The sequence below is a fragment of the Aptenodytes forsteri genome, unplaced genomic scaffold (genome assembly GCF_000699145.1).
Source record: "Aptenodytes forsteri isolate BGI_AS27 unplaced genomic scaffold, ASM69914v1 Scaffold1, whole genome shotgun sequence".
NCBI lineage: Eukaryota > Metazoa > Chordata > Aves > Sphenisciformes > Spheniscidae > Aptenodytes > Aptenodytes forsteri.
In genome coordinates this window covers 3,786,837-3,805,812 of record NW_008795035.1, presented here as the reverse complement: position 1 = coordinate 3,805,812, position 18,976 = coordinate 3,786,837, and the positions used below count along the sequence as shown (strand labels likewise).

General features: G+C 43.8%; 1 protein-coding gene across 1 annotated transcript; it reads right to left on the bottom strand.

Moving 5' to 3' along the window:
• Positions 1–4,619: 4,619 nt before the first annotated feature.
• Positions 4,620–18,196, bottom strand: WHAMM (WAS protein homolog associated with actin, golgi membranes and microtubules). Its single transcript, XM_009276531.2, has 10 exons — positions 18,167–18,196; positions 15,501–15,674; positions 13,989–14,139; positions 13,286–13,455; positions 12,417–12,582; positions 11,280–11,467; positions 9,739–9,825; positions 9,559–9,654; positions 8,739–9,177; positions 4,620–5,941 (listed from the first exon to the last, which is right to left on the bottom strand). The coding sequence occupies exons 1-10, from the start codon at positions 18,194–18,196 to the stop codon at positions 5,655–5,657; spliced, it is 1,788 nt and encodes a 595-aa protein (XP_009274806.2). The 3' UTR covers positions 4,620–5,654.
• Between the last annotated feature and the right edge of the window lie 780 nt (positions 18,197–18,976).

Genomic DNA, 18,976 nt, shown 5'->3' with positions numbered 1-18,976 from the left:
GGAGGGGGATCTAGTGGAAAATGAGCAACTGTAGTTTTGCAAAATATGTTTTCTGAGCAGTTTGTGGCTCACTCTTACTGCAAGAGCAATGGCTTGCTAAAGACGGCTTGTTTTACACAGCATTTTCACAAGTAGCTGAGCTGTTAATGTCACTGCTACCTGAGCAGATTTAATTGTGCTGCTTCTTGCTTTCAGCTGAGTATGACATGCTGAGAATGAAAATCACATCCCTTTTTGCCAGGAAAAAAAAAAAATGCCATGTTCTGGAGCAGTTTCGAGTGTGTGTTTCCCCCAGGGATTCATTCACATATTGTTCTGAGCTGCTTTTGCTGCCAAGGTTTGCTGTGGCGTTTATTAAAAGATGTCTTCAATACCATCCACCTTTTATCATCACCACGGGTTTAATTGAAATGGTGTGTCCCTCTTTCCTACCAGTATCACGTTATTATGGTGTGTAGTGCACAGATGTGCTCTCAGATGCAAACAGAAAGTTTTGGAATTAAAACCCATGCTTTTCAAGTGAAGGCATGCATGGCATTAGATCTCATTTTCTCCGAAGGGTGCATACTTTTATCTACCAATCTCTTCTTTGTAAAAGAGGACTGAAAAAAGAAGCATTTCCCATCTTTTTTTTTTCGGCCTAATGAATGCCTTCATACTGATCATCTTTTTCCCTCTGGCTCCTGGTGTCCTGGTGTACATGTGCATCTTTTTGTTTTAAGGACTAAAAGAAGTGAGTGGAAGTGATTGAAGGACGGACCGTGGGCACTGACCTGCAAACCTTCCCGGGCACCGCTTCAAACCCAGGCACGTTCACTAGTCCCGGTAGTCCCACAGGGTTTCTGTGGCCTCTCGGACACGAGGGGCAGCAGGAGGCCGGTGGTGGCTGCACAGCGGCGGCGGCACCGCTGGGATTTCAGCCCTGGCCCAGGTGGGCTGGCAGGGTGGCGGGGAGAGACATCCCCGGGCTGGCTGCTCTGCAAGGGGGAGAGGAGGAAAGGCCCTGTAAAGACCAGATTAAACCTTGATTTTTGGTAGAAACAGAAATTTAGTGTTTGGGGGGGGGTTTTTTCTCTTGGTTTTAACTGGAAGGCAGAGAAAGGCGGATGGCTGCAGCGTTCAGGCACTGCGTGGCTCGCGCGGGCGAGCAGGCTGCTCACGCAGCACACCAGCCGCTTCCAACCGTGCGGCTTAGAAAACAGCCAAGGAGAAGGAAACGCACGTGGTCTGAATGGAGGTAGGCTTTGGCATTTTTAACACAATTTGATATTAGGTGAAGTACTTTTATAGCATGTTTATAGTTCTCCGTATATAGAAACGCCCGCAGTTCCAAGCACTAGTGGTAAGGACCGGGCATCTCCCAGCTCCAGGCACATTCCCCGTCCCTTGTGCAAACAGCAGTAACTCCACGACCTGCAGATGGGGGTGAGGTGTCTCCTGTTGCCGAGAAGCCCACAGGGGAGGACAGGCTATCTCTGTGCAAGCACATTATATAAATCAGCATCAGTTTCCAAACAGTATTAAATTAATTCAGAGAGGCTCTTTGAACGTGCGTGAGTGAAGTGACATACTTGCTCGAGCCCCTGTAAGATCGGAGTCTGGATCACTTCAGAGTGTTCACACTCAGACTTGATTCACTTGATTCAATACCATTTTGCAGAGGAAAAAGAAAAAAAAAAGTCAGTATCCAGTTTGTGAGTCAGCCCTGTGTGCTGAACCGGGGGGTTGGTTATGGAGGAGCTTCATAAATCCCGGAAAGCGGCACGTCGACAGAAATGCTGACAAATCCATAGCTGCAGTGGCATTACCAGCTACGGCCACGGTGCTCTGCGCGCCGGGTAACTTTGCCGCGACTCTTCTCTTTTTGTGATCAAAGCACTGGGATTTCAAAGTGAAATTCTTTTAGTCAGACTAAGTAGTCTTTGAATACATTAACTTCAAACCTCCCTGAAAATACTGGCAGCTGGTCTGGACTCTGCCCACATCTAGTTAGAGAGATCACAAGCCACAGCCATACTGATTTATAGAAATTGATCTCTTTACCTCATTACCGGGCTTTCCGGCAAATCTGTGCATTATTAACTCTTTAAACCCAGACAACTGTATTTTTTCAGTTTAAACAAATCAATTTCTGCAGCCGGACAGTCAGGGCAGACTATTCCCACTGAGGGATTCATTTACTAGCCCAGGGTGAGATAGTTTAAGAAGGGTATTAAATGTCAAAAAGCTGTCGCAGCAGTTTTTCAGGTTAATATTAATCTAGTCTGGTAGAGCCGGTCATCGCGGAGCCAACCCGCCACTCCAGTTTCTGCCATTTTGTCCATCAGCCCTTGCACGTCGCTGAACGCGCGTGGCACCAGCAGCTGCACCGAACCTGCCAGAGCATGCCGAGGCGGGAAGGCGGCTGCTGAAGCCTGAGCTCAAATCCAGGTTAAGGCCTCTCTCCTCTCGACACTTGCAGGTTGCTTCTCTTGAGCGCCCCATCAACCTGGCGTAAATCAGCCTCGGGGCACTGGGACCATTTCCTACCGACTATTCCCTCCGCAGCCCAGTGCCAGCGGCACAGGACAGGTCATAGTCGTGGAGAGCCAGAAGAAGAATCTGAGGGTGATTCAGTAAGGTTTTATTTCATTCTTCTTACATTTGGGCATCTCTCAGAAAACGAGCTGTGGCTTCTGCCACAGAGCAAACTGAGCCTCAAGGCAGTACAACGATGAGCTCACATGCATCGGCTGGCCACAGGCTGCAAACCTCTCCCTGCCGCAGCGCGTCAGCAATACCACCAGCACCTCAGGGTGTGTTTGCCTAACCTGCTTTTAAAGATTGCCAGCGACAGAAACTCCACTACCTTCCCAGGCAGTCTGTCCCTGCACCTCTCTGCTCTCACTGTTAGAAAGGTTTTCCTACCATTGACCTGATCCTTCTGGCTGTAATTTAAGCCCGTTATCTCCCTGTGAACACGCAGAACAAATTACTCCCCTCCTCTTTGCAGCAGCCTCTTCCGTATTTGAAGACTGCTCTCTTCTTGAGGCTAACGCCAGTGCTTTCGGTGTTTTCCCTGGTCATGTTTCTGACATCCAGGAGCATTGGTGCTCCAGCGGCTGCATCTTGCCAGGAGCTGCACCCGCGGGCATGGCCGGGACCCCACCATCGTCCCCTGGCGCTGCGGCTGTGCAAGCGCTGCTCTGCGTCCTGGGAGCCCTGTTCCCATCAGGGCTCATTCTCTGCTGAGTAGCATCCTTCAAATTTTGGTAGTGAACCAAGCGGCAAGGATACTTGATACAGGTGAGGTCTTCCGCGCCAACTGGAAGATTGCTGCAGCACATTTTTCACAGAGCAGGTCTGTTGGCCATACTGCAAACAAAGTGGGCTTCAGAGAACAGGTGCATTCAGGTGGTTTCTGAGTGGGCTTTTAAGGAAGTTTTTAAGCCTGGGATGTACAGAGCTCTGTTGAACACCTGAGATCGGCCCCTACCTGAGCTTCAGGCACGGCTGCAAAAGAAAACTCTAGGTAGGAGAAATCAGTGTCCAGTGTCACTGTTACTCAGACGGCCTCCTCTGCATAAAATTGCTGCTGCTAAACACACAAAAGCTGTAAGATTTGTTGGAGAAATTGCGACTCACTTATTCTCTGCATACTTTAAACTGCTGCATTTAACTCCCTAGCACTGTAGCTGAGAATTCAATCATAGTAATAAAACGGCGAAGGGCTCTGCCCTGGACTCTGAGCTGCCATTTGGCAGGAGGGACCAGCCGCGGGAAGGCAGCTGAGCCTCTGCGCCCTTTCCCTCGGCTTTAAATAACCGCACTGCCAAAGCTTTCCCCTCGCATGAAATAACCCGCCCGGCAAAGGCCCCCAGCGTGCGTGACAGCAGCTGTCAGCCCCAGCACCAGCCCCCCTCCGCCCTCCCCGCGCCGCTGGCCGAGCACCCCCTCTGCCCAGGGTAACCTTGGGGAAGAGATCTCCGCTCTCGAAGGACCAGATTTTGTCCTCAGTTCCAGTCTATGGGGAGCATTCGGCATTTGGGATGCTGAAGCCTGAACGTGCAATAAATCCACCCCTGCTCCCCCCCTAGTTCAGCCTGGCCCTCGCGCCCAGGTCGAGCTCAGGGGCAGGCAGGGTGGCGTGGGCGCGCTGCGGCATCGTGCCCGCCAGCTCCCCTCCGCAGACACCGTGTCAGAAGTGTTGAGTAAGAACTGACCTGTGCTGCTGCCGCTTTTGTCTCCGTTCGGTTTGAGGGGGGGGGACAAAAAAAAAAAAAAAAAGTCATTTTTTTCTGACTTCCAAATAGCAGTAGGTGCTGAAACAGTAAAAAATGAACCCCCAGCTGCTGCTTCTGCTTCTCGCATGAAAACTGTTGCACACATATTTACTGTGCTGATTAAACAGATCTGCTACTCTACAGTAAAACAGGGAATTAAAGCACCGTATTTGCAATTTTGTTACCAAATTACAATTCATAAATATTTGAGAAAATAAGGGCATTTACATATACCGTTAGTGAGAGCGCAGCTGCTGTATGGCTGCCACTTGCTACCAAAAACCAGAGTACCATGGTGTAAGTAATGCTTACCTCACAGCAGTATCCTAAAATGACAGCACACTGAATGCACTTCTTCTGTCAGGATGTATTTTTATTAAGGGTCAGTATAAACTCCAAAAGGAACTTTGAGTCATTTTTGTCACCATCTACCCAAAATAGAAACAGCCTCTGAATTGAATGTAGCTGAATTTTTAAACAGTCAGGTTCCAGGCACAATGCAAATATCTGCCATTTATAAGGCTATCAGGTAATTTAAATTCATGAGAGTAGCTATAAACATGTATCGACGTTCTCAGTGGAGAAATGCAGCTCTGTATTACAGGGCTAGATCCCAGAAATTATATACAATATTTTGGCTCTTTCTTTCATGCCAACAGTTCATTGCAAATGTAGATGTATGAAAAACCACTTAGCATCTAAAAATTCTCCATATTTAAGCTTCCAGCTAAAAAGTAAACTTTTCAGTAATTACTACAGTAGTGTTTATTTCAAACTTGATACTAATTTTCCCCATCAGCATTATCAAACCCATTCATAAGTGCACATTTTATAACATAATGATAAATGGAGTATCCATTTGAGATACATACTTATTTGAGAGAGAGCTGTATTAGACAAGCAAAATGTTAAAGAATTTTCTGGACAATGGAGGTAGGAATGAGAGGTTCCAGATTACGCTAAGTTTTCTGGTCTGCCTCTATCACCACGGATTTGGTTCTACTTTTATCTGACAAAATAGATTTTCAGTTAGTTTTTCACTCCTTAAACATCATTGTGATAGCATTAACTACTGTGTAGTAACAACCTAAATAATGTATGTTTCAATCCAACATTTTAGCTGTCTTCGGATGTGGTGAAAACTCTACATGGTTGAGCCAGAAATACCTATTAATGCAAGCATAATTTGGAGTATGATTTCTCATGCAAAAATAAGAATCTGCAGCTCCTATAGAAAATCAACAGGATTCTTTTACTTTACCAGACATTTTGGACTATGAGAACACACACAATCACACTGTTCTTTCATTTTGAAAGGGACAGTCTTCCACAACGTGCAAAATGAGATACACACATTCTGTTCCAGTCAGTAAGTCTGTTACTCTGAATTGGTTAGCTGTCCCATTCTCCATTATTCTGATCATTGTTCTCCTCTTCTTCAGAATCAGCAGACACTTTCTTAATTCTCTGGATGGCTGCCTTAATGCTTCTCTCTAGCTCATTAGTGGATCCTTTACTGACATCTTTCTCAGTATCTCGATTCACTTTTCTTAGTTTAACTCCTTGCCTTATGGCAGAGAGGATGTTGTCTTTTACAGAGGCATACGGATTTGGCTGTTCCGCTTTGCGAAGGTGAACTTCACCGCGTTTCAGAGAAGCCAAAACCTCGTCCATGGAACCTGCAACAGATAAATCTATTGTTACCAGAAGAAAGAACAAGACAACTACACTTAGAGGTATAAAACCCTACCAAGCGTTCAGGGTTCTTCCCTTCATCTTTGCTAGAGACAGGAAAAAGACTGGTCTGTTCTGGCACAGGCTCTTTCAAGGTTCTGCAACACCAGGCTCTGGAACTGCTTTTAAAAAGCAGTTAAAGCTCTTATATCTTGAATTGAGAATCCAACACCTCTCCAACATTATACGAGGTTGTGCTCTAAGGAAGAAATTATACACAAAGGAGGATGCTTCTTTTTCATTACAACTTTATGGGCTTTCAAAAAAATCTCACTGAACCAAAAAAATCTCTTGCGTTCAGTATTAGAAACAATCTACCATTCCTCCTAGCTTGCTCAGACGCCTGCTGAGACTGCCAATTGCATTTTTGCTCAGCCAAGAGAAAAATGAAAGAATTTGAGTAGAAGGGCTTGAAACTGCACCACTGAAGCCAGTGGGAGTCAGATCAGGCCCTAAGCAGGCAGGCAGGCAGGCAGCTCTTTTCTGTACGGACTTAAAAAATAATTCCCATTTTACAACATGATTTAAATCTCAGGCGTATGTTTCTGAACTTCAGACCATAAAGGACACCATACTGAGAGAGCTTCCACTAGTTCTCTTGATGCACACTGTAATTTGCGTTTTACTCTTTCTGTTGGATTCCTTGTTGGTAGCTTCAGACTGTCGGACAGGGAGGCAGTTTCCCTGGGCAGCAGTTGACTCCTACAGCCGTAGGTTCAGACCATCTGTGCCTCACAGCTAGAAGTACTTTTGCCATGCGCAGTGCACAGAAGGTTATGTGATTAACATCAAGCACCTGAAATGTAACATTCTGTGAAATCCTGTGGTACCTTCAGAGACTGAGATGCCAGAAAAGGATCAAGCAAAGATCCATCAAGTTGTCTTACAAAGCCTTCAGGTAAGGAAGTCTGAAGTCCATTAATCAAATGGGCTGCCTGGTAAAAGACTAGTCAGACTAACAAATTATAAAAGAAGTTCCCCTTGGAAAGTACGTTAACACATTACAGACAATATTTTCAACACCAGAATATGAACCTCTCCTGGCTTTTCATGTGCAAAGACATGAGTAGCCCACGTGTAGCTAAAAACAACCTGTTTATGAAGCTGTTTCAGTAAGTTCCTGCGGCAGTATTTTATCGATTACTATCACAGCGATTAGCACGCTGGTTTTCTTCATGAAATAGGCGTAAACAACCAATCGGATCTCTCCAAAAACCAAAAAGGGATTTTTCTTATCCAAAAATAATGAAAGGACATCAATGTTAGGCTGTGAACGGTAATAAATATTAGCTACTAGCAAGGCTGTTCCAGTAGGAATCAGACTACTCTGGTGTACAACTCCTGTTGCTAATCAAAGCTTCTTAAGAGTATCTGTGGCAGAGTTATCCCATGGACCTCCCAGACTGAAGTCCGCACACTGATCCACTCGATGCACAGCAGTTTGCCACGGTAACCTGACTGCGTCTCAGCCCTTCAGCTGCTTGTACTTCCCCACACCTTGGAAGAACTGAAAATGCTGAACTTTCCTTGGTACGTCTGCCTGTGGTTTGCCCCTCAACTGAGAGGATACAAAGACTGCTTAGATGTATTGTGAATAGTCTGAAAAGAAAAAGGAACGTACCACGTTTAAAGACATGCTTCATTCTAGCATAAGCTCCACTGTGAAAAATGCCAATAAAAATTGCTGCCTTCCAACCCAGATCAATCTCCCTGACACAGTCAAAATACCTACTTGCTTTAGAGATAAAAAATAAGCCTGTTAGCAGGATGTAACCAGTGCAGCCTCGGGAGGCTGCTGAGCTCTATTCTCATTCAAACTACTGTTTCAATTGCTGAGTTCAGCCTTCAATTACACCAGCATGATCTTGCTACCAAAGCAGAGGTGTAACAGAACAGAATTTTTGCCCTAGGAATGTTAGTATGCCAAAGCTATCCATCAGCCTTTCAAATCCTGGTTGAATTCTGCATGAATTCTCTTAAGAAACCTTTATTTAGAAACCGAGTAAATTGTAAGTGGACACAGGCTGTGCATACCTTAGAAACGCAAGCATCCTAACTGCTAGCTCTGTAGCACATAAATCATAAACACTGAAATGTAGCCTTAGTACAACCACAAATTTACCCACAGTGGTCTTCTGACTGGACAGGTGATTAATCCTCAATCAAAATATCACATTTGGTTCAAATGTTGCAAAATTGTGGCAAGAACAAACCTGGCAATAAAAGTTGCTTCTCACCGAACATGAAAGAACCCCCTCTCCTTGGCATTTCTTCTGACACCTTCCTGCCTATCACAGCAGTAGGATTTTCAGTCTCATAAGAAATGCGGGTCCTGAATTAAGATCTCCACAGAACCAGTAGTGCTGTGATTAAGCGTGGTTTAAACTAACTTGTAAGGCTGTACTTAATAAATGTAGGATTCCAGCAGAGATTCAAGTCCAAATGTCCTAAAAGATTGACCTATCCAATTTGACAGCACTTCCCCAAAAACGCTGAGTCACACACTCTCAGCATCAGGACCCTGTGAAGTGTATCAAACGGGATACACAAATCATTGTTACTCATTTAACATCCTGAGTTATGGTCAGTGTTATTGTATGTGGTTCCTTAGACTAAGCTTTCCAAGAGCTTCGTTCTCTTGAGCAAGACTGCACGCTATTCCTGTCGAGGACCAGAGAGAGGGAGAACAGAAGAATACAGGAAATGAAGAAAAAAACCACCAGTCGATGTAAGCCTTCTTACCTATGTAATTATTTATAGGCCTCCTGGATGAGTCATCCTGTTTGTGCAGTGCAGGGCTTTCTGTAGGGCTATCGGAGCTAAGGGGAAGTGGCTTATCCTCTGTGGCTGATGGTGTCTTTAACTGAGGAGGAGGGGGCGGAGGAGGTGGGAGGGGGGGGGAGGACGGAGAGACCATCAATCTCTCGCTGTGCTTTTGTTGCTCTGTGTCACCATCAGTAACAAAAATCCGGACAGGGATATCTGCTGGGGTATTCCGATGTGAAGCTTTTGATTCTTTGGCTTCTACTAGCAGTATGCTCTTTGGCTGCTCTGGGGCTGCCCTTGCTCTCGACAAAGGTGGAGGGGACAGTACTGCGACCTGCTGAGCGACACTTCGTGGCAACTTGGGACTGAGATGCTGGGGACGAGATGTTTTCAGAACAACGTGAGCTGGACACTTCTGAAAAACAAATCATAAGGCAGGAGGTCACATCTCCATTGGACTGGCCAAAACATCAACCCCAAAGAGACAAAAAGCCACAGAGTACAGACCTGTCCCACTCACCCATTCAAGCAGAAAATGCAACCCTGAACAGATTTAAATGAATACCAAGGTATTTCTTTCAAAGCCATTTCCTCACTTGTATTCTTTGCAACAGGTTTGGCATCTGGAAACTATATCCTCAGTGGATTTAATCCTCTTGACTCATTACACACAATCCGATTTTAGGCTATCCAAATGGTGGTCTCTGATTTGCACCGTGCTCACAGGTGAGCTATGGCTACTTTCTGATGCTGTGTTCTGACACCATTTAGGACTACTGTAGTTCACAGTACTTGCCTCTCTGAATGTTTTCAGCCTCTCCAGTGTTTTCTGACGTTCCTGGCTTATCCAAGCTTTTTTCTTTTTCTCCTCCTCTTTTTGCTTGTCTCTCTTCTGCATTAAAACACAAGTAAGTGAGCATTAGTGTGTGAAAACAAGCAGCTGCCAGATTCTCCAAGGCTGCTATTCAGTACTCACTATCTGTATGCTGTGATGCTGCTGGAAGCGTTTTTTGCTCTCTTCTGCCTGTTGCAGTCTCTGCCGATGGCTTGCTTCACATTGATCCTGGTAGAACAGCAAAATTCATGCAACCCTTGGTTAGTTCATATTTACCGTGCACCATCTGTGCCATTAACTCCTGTGCTCAAGCCACTAAACAGCGACCAAGGCCAAGTGCTTGGCTGTGCCAAGAAGGATGGCTAAGCTCAACCAGCGACAGATGTGAGACCCTGAAGGTGAAATCTGTGGGACTCCTTCATGGCTAAAGCCAATGGGATCTTTTGTTCTCCTAATTAGTGATAGAGTTATTCATGCTGCAGAGGAAATATACCCAGATCTGAACCAATCCCTCTGTCTCACATTTAGGTTAAAAAAAAAGAGAATAAAGAAAAAAAAAAGCAGAAACAAGCTCTGAAGAAATTTCACCCAGGTACCAGCTGGAGGGAAGGGGTGCAAAGACATGAGGAAGAAGGCAAGAGGGAAGCTAGCAGGGCATTACAAAAATACAAGGCTACTTTCCCCCTGTCCCTTATTTGCCATAGCTCCCAAGTTCAAAAGCCGGGGAAGCAAAGGTATGGGAAGCACAATGAATGCCTAACAGGGGTACCTTCCGTTAGTTACAAAGTGCTGCAGAGAAGCTGCAGGCTTCAGTATTTTCCCTGGGAGTCGCTATTTGTCACTGTACAGAGGGGGATTATCCACATGGCTGGGTAAGTGTTTGCAAATCATCTGGCATTTGGCTTTAGTGTTATATAACCAACAGACAGTAATTAAGTGAATGAAAACAGAAGCAAAGGAAGTGTCTGCCGAGGAAGCAGTTGCAAGCAAGAGACAAATGATGGCTCAAAAACCATTTCCAATGTCATTCCCATTTTGTCCAGGCTAGTGAGGGGTAAAAGGCCAGACAGACTTGAGCTTAAACTCTCTGCCCCAGCAGGACTGCGCAGGTGTAAGGGTTCACTGGGAAGGTTCATGAGAGTCAACTGTGATCTCACTTGTGTCTTCCTAGTGTTCTGCTCTACATGGGAAACAAAGGAAAAAACTGCCCTTTGCACAGAACCGAGAGGCTGGAGAGAGAATTGCAGCAGTTAAATTTTCCCCTCCCTCCCATTCAAAGGCAAAGTAAGCATCACTGTGTGGATTGTTCTGTCACTGCAGCTTCCTTCATTGCAGGCCAGGTTTCCTCCTGTACTGCAGCTGATTTGTAAAAGGCTGCCAGGGCAAAGCTCCAGCTGGCCACAGCAGGGCTCTGGTAAGGTTTAGCTGATGGGGGAAACACCTCCTGGGTCACCCATGTAAGTCTGTGCTCTCTTAATAAACTAGAGAGGCACTTGCACCACACAGTGGAGTGTAAAGCTGGCTTAAAATCACATTGCCCCTCTTTCTGTTCGGCAGCCTTGGCATTGAGTCACGTATCATCTTGTACGCTCCACCCAAAGCTTCCCTACTTGTTTCCTGTCCATCCCTCGTGATTCAAGACAACAGCTGAAGAAAATGCACATCTCCAGGACTGCATTTACTTTTTTGTTCCTGAGGTAGGCTCTCCTCGCACAGACAGTCCCACGCTTTGTCTCCAACTGCTTAGTCTTCTGCCTCAGCATCGTCATTTCTGACAAGTTAGCGTAATGTTGTCCCATTGTCTGCTCAATGACCTGGAGCTCCTCAGGATTTTCACATGTATCATAGTAAACAACTTCATCCTGTTTCTCTAAAAAGGCATTTGGCATTTTTTTAAAAACCCAAAAATTGCCACAGTTATTTAAACATTTAAAGAACTAATGACATTTTAAAAGCCACTGAAGGCAGTGAGTTAGTTACTAGACAGTGTAATGCTCCAGAGCCGAGCTTGGTCCTTCAAAGTCTTACGCAAACATGTGATGTTACTCACAGGGGTGCTTTGCAGGATCAAATTTATGCTGTTAGCATTTGTTGTTATTTCGCTTCCTCTTTCAAATGTCTCTCTGTGCTTTAACTCCTACCTTCACCAACTGGAGTTTTCCTGGAAAACTGAAGACTGTTCTGATCAACACTGGGTGACTTATTTTACTGTTTACCAGGTTTTAATTATGCAACAAGCAGGAGCAATGTTTACTTCACAGTGTACACAGTAATAGAGAATTCCTAAGCACAAATAAGCATAAGCAAGACTGGTGCCTAATTTCGTCATAAATATGTTACAAAGAGACACTTAAACTGCAATATAGCAGTACTCAAGTACCACCTAGCTATAATCACCTCTTTTTGTCATTACAGGATGTTGCAATTTCTACATGTTAAATTACAACACATTTGTGACGAATTTCAGGACCCATTTCAGCCGGTCATGATATCCACAGTTTCTATGCATAGATCCTGTAACTACGAGAGCAGTTAAGTATTTTCAATATAAGTTATTCCATACGCTAAACCAATGCATGCACGTATCACAGCTGCTGTCAAGATGAGCTACCAGTGTGGCTTTTTTTTTTCAAATTAGTGTCTAATTAGTCAGAAGACAAAATATCAGATGGTGCCACGGCATCAATGTTTTCCAGTGATGCTTTCTACTATCAAGACCTGAGCAGTGATAATCATCTTTTTTTTTTCCTTAAGTGAAAACAGAGCAGGCTATATCACTCCTGTTTTTGATATGTGCTTAAATATTTGCTTATTCTTACCTTTAATCTGTCTCCTCAAAGTGTCCAACTGTACAATAAGCAGCATCTCTTCATGTTTCAGTACTTCAAGCTGTACATTATATAATTCCAGCTGCGTTTCATAATACTGTATTTCCAGCTCCTCCACTACAGTTAGATTCTCTTCTTGTTCACTGAGGTTCTCCATCTGTACAGCCCCAAATAGAAAATAAAAAGCATTAATAATAAAATATGCACACATGAAACATGCATGGATGCACAAATACCTGTACAGAGCCTGGCCTAACTGGCAGCTGCTGAGGTGCTCTGGTATGGAAACAACAGATCATTAGAAATGGCTTGGAGCAGAAACTCAGAGGAGCAGAGCGCCTTACTAACCTGAAGTGTAATTTTACCTTAAGTCTACCAAGAAAGACTTCATCATAATCTGCACAAATAATACTGCTCCTGAAAACAATTATATATGGTGCAGTACACTACTCTCGGAAAATAAATATCAGGTACTCCTAGCAGCAGTTAGATGGCATCAAATCAAGAAGATCAGAAGATTAAAATTCAATAAGTATCTTTATTTTGCAGTGTCCTCTGAAAATAATATCTGGTCTTTCTCTCCCTAAAACTAACAATTTTAAAGGTTAATATCACAAATGCTAACATGACACTTGAACTGTAAAAGCACGTATCTTAACCTTTGCTAAGTGTCCTCATATGTGCAGGAGCAACTTTAAAAAACTGGAGACACGCATTTTTCCGCAACTTAAAACCATGTTGAAAACCTAAGCTGTTTCATAGACAAAGACTTTGAAAGTGTACTCCCACGACCACTTCGGTAGGTTTTGATCAGCCCTTCACAAAACAGTGACAGAAAAGGTGGCTTTTCAAGGTCTTACGTTTTTCTGAATGCCAGCTCTCTTCTGTTTCAGGCACAACTCTCTTGCCCTCAGATGCTGAAGGGTTTCTTTAGCTAACATACACTTCAGATTTTCTAGTCGTGGCAAAGCTGATGCCCAGGTAGTTTTACCAAATCTTTCCTGATCTTGTTCCATCTGTTTGTGCATTGCTGCGGATTAAAACATTGCAATACGAGATGAGAAATGCAGTGTACGAATAGCCCTTGTGTGTTTCTACTATAGCTGCAGTACTAAAAATGCTGATGCTATTAAACAATTTCTGGAGCTTCTTTAGAAGTTACAAGACTAAAAGGTTGAATTTATGACTTTATATATGTAAGTAAAATACTTCATTGTACCATGGAAACATGCCTTAACGGTTACACAGCGATCTACTCAGTTAACATGCTGAAATCCTTGAGGCTTGCTTATCAAGCGTTAAAAGTGTGCATGGTTTTTGTTCAGAGGTTTGCAGCCGTAAGTCTCAGGCCTTGATAATGTTTGTGTGCAAGCGAAATGCAAGCTGTAAACCAAATTGGTTAAAAGATACAAATCTTAAGTGAATAAAATGCTGCTTTCTTAAGCTGGACACTCATCCTAACCTCAGGGTCTGCAGAGAGAGATCATCAAAGGTGACAAAAAGAGCTCTCAGTTCCCTAAGTCAAGTGTTTACACAACCTTTTGTGTAAATCATTCTGATTACCTGCCAGAGCCTTTACAGTTTCCTTGAAGTAGTTCACAGTGATATCCTGAATGGAGCACACAGCATTCTCGGCTCGCTTAGTCCATTCTTCAGCATCTTTCTGCAAAGCTGCTACTCTTTTAGGCCCCAAATTATCATACTGCAAAGATTTCTGCAAGGAGACAAAATTCTCAGTTGCCAACTGATTACCACAGTGGTGCTGCCCACATTATGCTATACGTAGAGACATTTCAAGCAAGGCAGAGCACGGTGGCAAACATGACCCCTCACCTGACACAAAGTGAATCACTATTCATGCCTGTGTATTACGTTGTTCTTCATTCTCTGGGCTAACTCAGAACCTTTGTTCCACAATTATGACTTCACGCTTAACTTTGGATTAATTTATTTCTTAAAATATTTTTAAACTATCATCTTAAAAATCATGTCCAACACAAGTGTTTTTAGTTGTTACTAAAAGTAACTCAAAAGCACTCTTCTACGTGCAATGTTCTCTTCTATTTTTCCCCACGTGTTGACAGCACATTGCACTGTCAGGTTCTCCAGTTTGGCAGTTCTTTCACACAGGAACAGGGATATAGGAAAGAAACATAAGAGAGTATTTTCAAGTCCACAAAGGGTACATGGGTACAAGATTAGTATTCAAATATTTTTTTTAAAGAATTAGATTTCAAATGAGCCTAAACATCCTTCTGAGTTTTTTTTATACAGAAACAAACTTTGTGTTTCACCTATTCCAATTTTCACTTTAATTTTCAGTACAGCATACTAGATATTTTATCTTCACAGATTTAGACCTTCAGTATCCAAGAACCTTAGTCTAAACTTAAAACTGTTGTGCTCTTTTCTAGAACATTAACAGCTCACTTTAATTTTAACAGACTATTTAAGGAAAAATCAAAATAGTAGATAGCTGTCTTTTCCAGGGGCATCATAAATTTCAGTGTGTGCTTCCAGTTTAAGATGCACATAAAAATTAAATGAACGAAGTGACAACTGACATGTTTTAATCTGTACTTCTAGCAGGCTGTAGCAGCAATAGAAAGCTGCTTTCTGTGGTAAGGTCTCCTCTGCCTTCTGTTCTACCACCACAACTGAGCTGATCTGGTGCATCAGCATTGCTGGGTGATGGCATTCTCAATGTCGCAAACTAATCCCACTGAAGGTGGCACAACGAAGGCTGCTTAGATCTCTGTAAATACAGCCTACCAGAGGGTAAACCCCAAAGAGGTGGAGCTTGGAGATCTTTTCCTTTTAATTCCTCAAAACAGAGGGAAGTGGGACACTGGTGGGAAGACAGCTGCAGTTCTATTCAAGCCAATACCACGGACTCTGAGAGCGGTTCTGCCCTAGCTTTGAATTTCTCAGTCACGTTTGGTGGCTTGACAGGGTCAAAAAAAGTAGGTACAGACAGAAGTAGGGAATATTAAGTGATTTGAGCCTAAACTGCTCCAAGAGCAGCTGATGCCCTACTATGTAACTTGGCCTTTCACTTTGTAAAGGCAGACCTACCAGGATTTCCAGTTTGTACAGTGTCGCCAGCTCACGCATATCTCTGAAGGGCTGCAGTAAATACTGGTAGAATTGTGTTGCCATGGTGACCAAATCCTGATAAGCTTCGTCTTCTTCTTCATAAACCTTCATCAAAGCCACCATTGTGTCAGCATTTTTATGCTGCTGAAGAACCTAGCGGGATAAAAGGTAAATCAGACTTAGCTGCTTTGCATTCGTGTGTGCTGACTGCTGACGAGCTTTCGTGGAAAGGACCTGCCGTTTGTCACTCGACGAACAGGCAAGACTTCCCACGACACAGGAGGTGTACGCCAGGCATTCAGCAGCCACCCCTAGCTGGACGTATCTTTAACACCACACTGTTAAAAGCACTAATTGCTGCATATTGCACTGGGAGACTGCAAGGAATATCACGCCTAGGGCTTCCACCGCAGAAATTCTAATAGCTATGTGCAGATGACTTGCTTTTTATAAACACAAATGGGAAACTGGGGAAGTCTGTGTACTGGAAGGACAAGTAAAGTATTCTTAAACTAGCTCTTGCACTACTTCCACAACTACTAAATGCCTGCTAATATGAAATGAGTTTCTGGATCCAGAATTTCTGACTTCGGGCATAGAAAAATCAGATTTCCATTTATAAATAAGAATACAGAAACAGGTTTCTACTCCTGATATACCCTGCAGTTAAATTCTTTTAACATTTGTATAATTTATAATAGTTTATTCTAATCTCAGTTCTAGTGATACTACACTTTGTAATTCTTCCATGGAACCACCGCCTTTCTGATACGCTAGTCCTTATTTAAGGTCTTTATTTGCTTCTATGACAAATACAAAGTTGGAAACTTCCCCTCAATTGCATTTGTTTACTGGTATCAATCAAAGCTTCAAAGATTTTTCTTTGACAGCAGCTAGCAGAGACCATGGTGCATTCTGTGTGCCAGGATAGAGCAAGCCAGCTGAGAGAACACAGCTAAGTTCCACTGAGAAACACAGACCTTCCTGGAAGGACAGTGTTTGCTCTACAGCGCTGTAAGGAGGGAAGGGAACAGTGGGTGTTTGGTGCTACAACAATGAGAAAAAGCATTAGAAACATAAGCTTGATTGTGTTGCAATTGAAAAGCACCGAAATTAAACCATCACCTTTGCTCTTGCCAGCCGAGTCGGGGTAAGACAGGAGGAGCAAAGTTCCCAGCTGTAGAGGCATTTCCCCAGGGAAAAATCTATGGAAGTCAGCTCAAGGGCATTTCCCACCCATCTCCCCCCAGGCCTGGCACAGGTGGGACAGGGGAACAAGAGGATCTGAACTGTAACGTTGCTGATAATCCCAGACGTCCCACGGCCCCTTAGGCTTCCCCAGGAGCTCGTGGTAGCTCAGACACAGTCCCCAGGGCCCACCTGCAGCAATTTAACAGCCTGCTGTTTCCCCACTGTCAAAGCCAAATAGAAACACGACAGTTCACTTTCTGGTTCCCATACTCAAAGCAAGTAGCAAGGGTCACGCTGCTCCTGGAGAATGTTTATAGTGAGTAGAGGGGAAGTAGTGAGTAGAGGGGAAGTATTAGTGAAATTTTAAAGTCAACTCATGAGACATTCATTACAAGGGTTTGGAGTTGTGAGGTGGGTTTTTTTGGGGGGACAGGGGGTTGGGGGGTGACATCTTGTCTGTTTTAAAGTAAAATCCTTGCTTTTACACAATTTGATATTCTTTTCATAGAATTCTGGTTCGCCATTAGCCCAACTGACTCCTCTGGTTGTTTTAACAGTATCGCTCCTGGGTTTTTTCCTTTGTCTTTGAACACACATGCAAAAAAGAGGTATTTACACAATACTACTCTCTTCCACCTTGTACCGGTATCTTCTGCATTCTTCAGAATTAGTTTCCTGGCCCAGAAGATGAAGTATTTGAGAAGGACATGGACATAAAAAGGCGAGAAGGATGCTCTGATACTTAAGGCTAGTTTGGTGCCAGAAGAGGCAGGTTTTATTTCTTGAATCTTGCATAACTTGGTCTAGACTGCAATATATAATGAATTTATGTCCCTGTTAGGCCTGCAAATACACCACCACTTTATAGCGTGTTAAACCACAACAGCCATATCTAAAATATAGTTGGAAATAGCAGAGTAACTGGCACTGAGTTACACTCAACCACCAAACCCCAAACTGCCACATGGCTGTACATGCTTGTGTTGCTTGCAAAAGAGCATGGTGGCTAGAATGTATTTCTAACCGGGCCGTGAACTGTTATAGTCAGTTACAGAAACAATAGCTTTTGTATACAGCATTGTACATGAAGTTCATGTAAACTGAAGTTGTCTTTTTTAAAACAGTGTCTTTCTGAAATAGTAACGTTGTTACAGCTTTTAAATACTGAAAGAGGAAACAGAAGGCTAGAGCCAACTGTCTTAACTTTCCTCCAAAGCACGGTCATTTTCATAAAATACCTTTCAGCTTACTTTGCCAGGAAATAGACTGCAAACAGATACTGCAAGTAAACTATAGCAGCAACACAGTGGTGAGCTTCAAGTATCTCTAACTCTTGTTTTAACATACCTATGTCCTAATTGCAACCACGTTACTAGATACCATCCTTTAAATTCGTGCTTACTTTTTCCTGGGAAAAAAATCCAGGAACACATCTACAGCAAGAAGAAACTTACGGTACTAAAGGGAGAAAGGGCTAACGTCATCATTAGTTCATACAGTCATAAGTGTCAGATTCTGGCCTAAAAAAAAAACAACACAATTTCTCTGGCTACAAAACACCTATTTGGCATAGGTCCGTGGCTAAGTTTGGTTTTAATAAAAAACCTGACTGAGAATTCCCCAGTTATAGGTATTACCGCAAACAGGCAGTCGGAGACCTTCATAGGGAGGTTAGAAAATTAGAGCATGATTGTACTCTCCCTTTTGGTTACCATTCCACCCATTGCACAACACTGCTGGGTATTTTTAGCAATGTGTTTTTGTAGGAGCACTTGCAGCTTAAGTAAGCACCCCAATGTCTTATACTGACTGCCCACCCGGAGCTGGCTTATTCCCCACTTAATAAAGTAGCACTTACAAAGACTGATGACACTCAGTACTTGAGAAAGTTGACTTAGCTCTTTCCAGACCATCAAAAAAGTGTTTGTGTAAGCACTAATCTGAATATTGGACAATACCGTGAGCAAGATGGTACGAGTGACTTGGTCACCCTCGCTCACATTACCCAAACGTGAGTCTGACCTGGGCGACTGAAGCTCTTGCAGCAGAGGCTGCCAGCCTCACGCGTGCAACTCCCAGGTGAGCAAGAGGTGCTAAAGCTGAGGCTCAGACGGGTGCACCTGGGAGCCGTGCTGCAGCACGAAACAGCGAAGGCAGTCCAACACCGAGGGAAACCTTTTTCTGCCAGCAGGGAGAGCAGGGGGTGGCCCTGCAGCACCCCCACCCCGCACCCCTCAGGGACAGCCTCAGGCCCCCGGGATCCC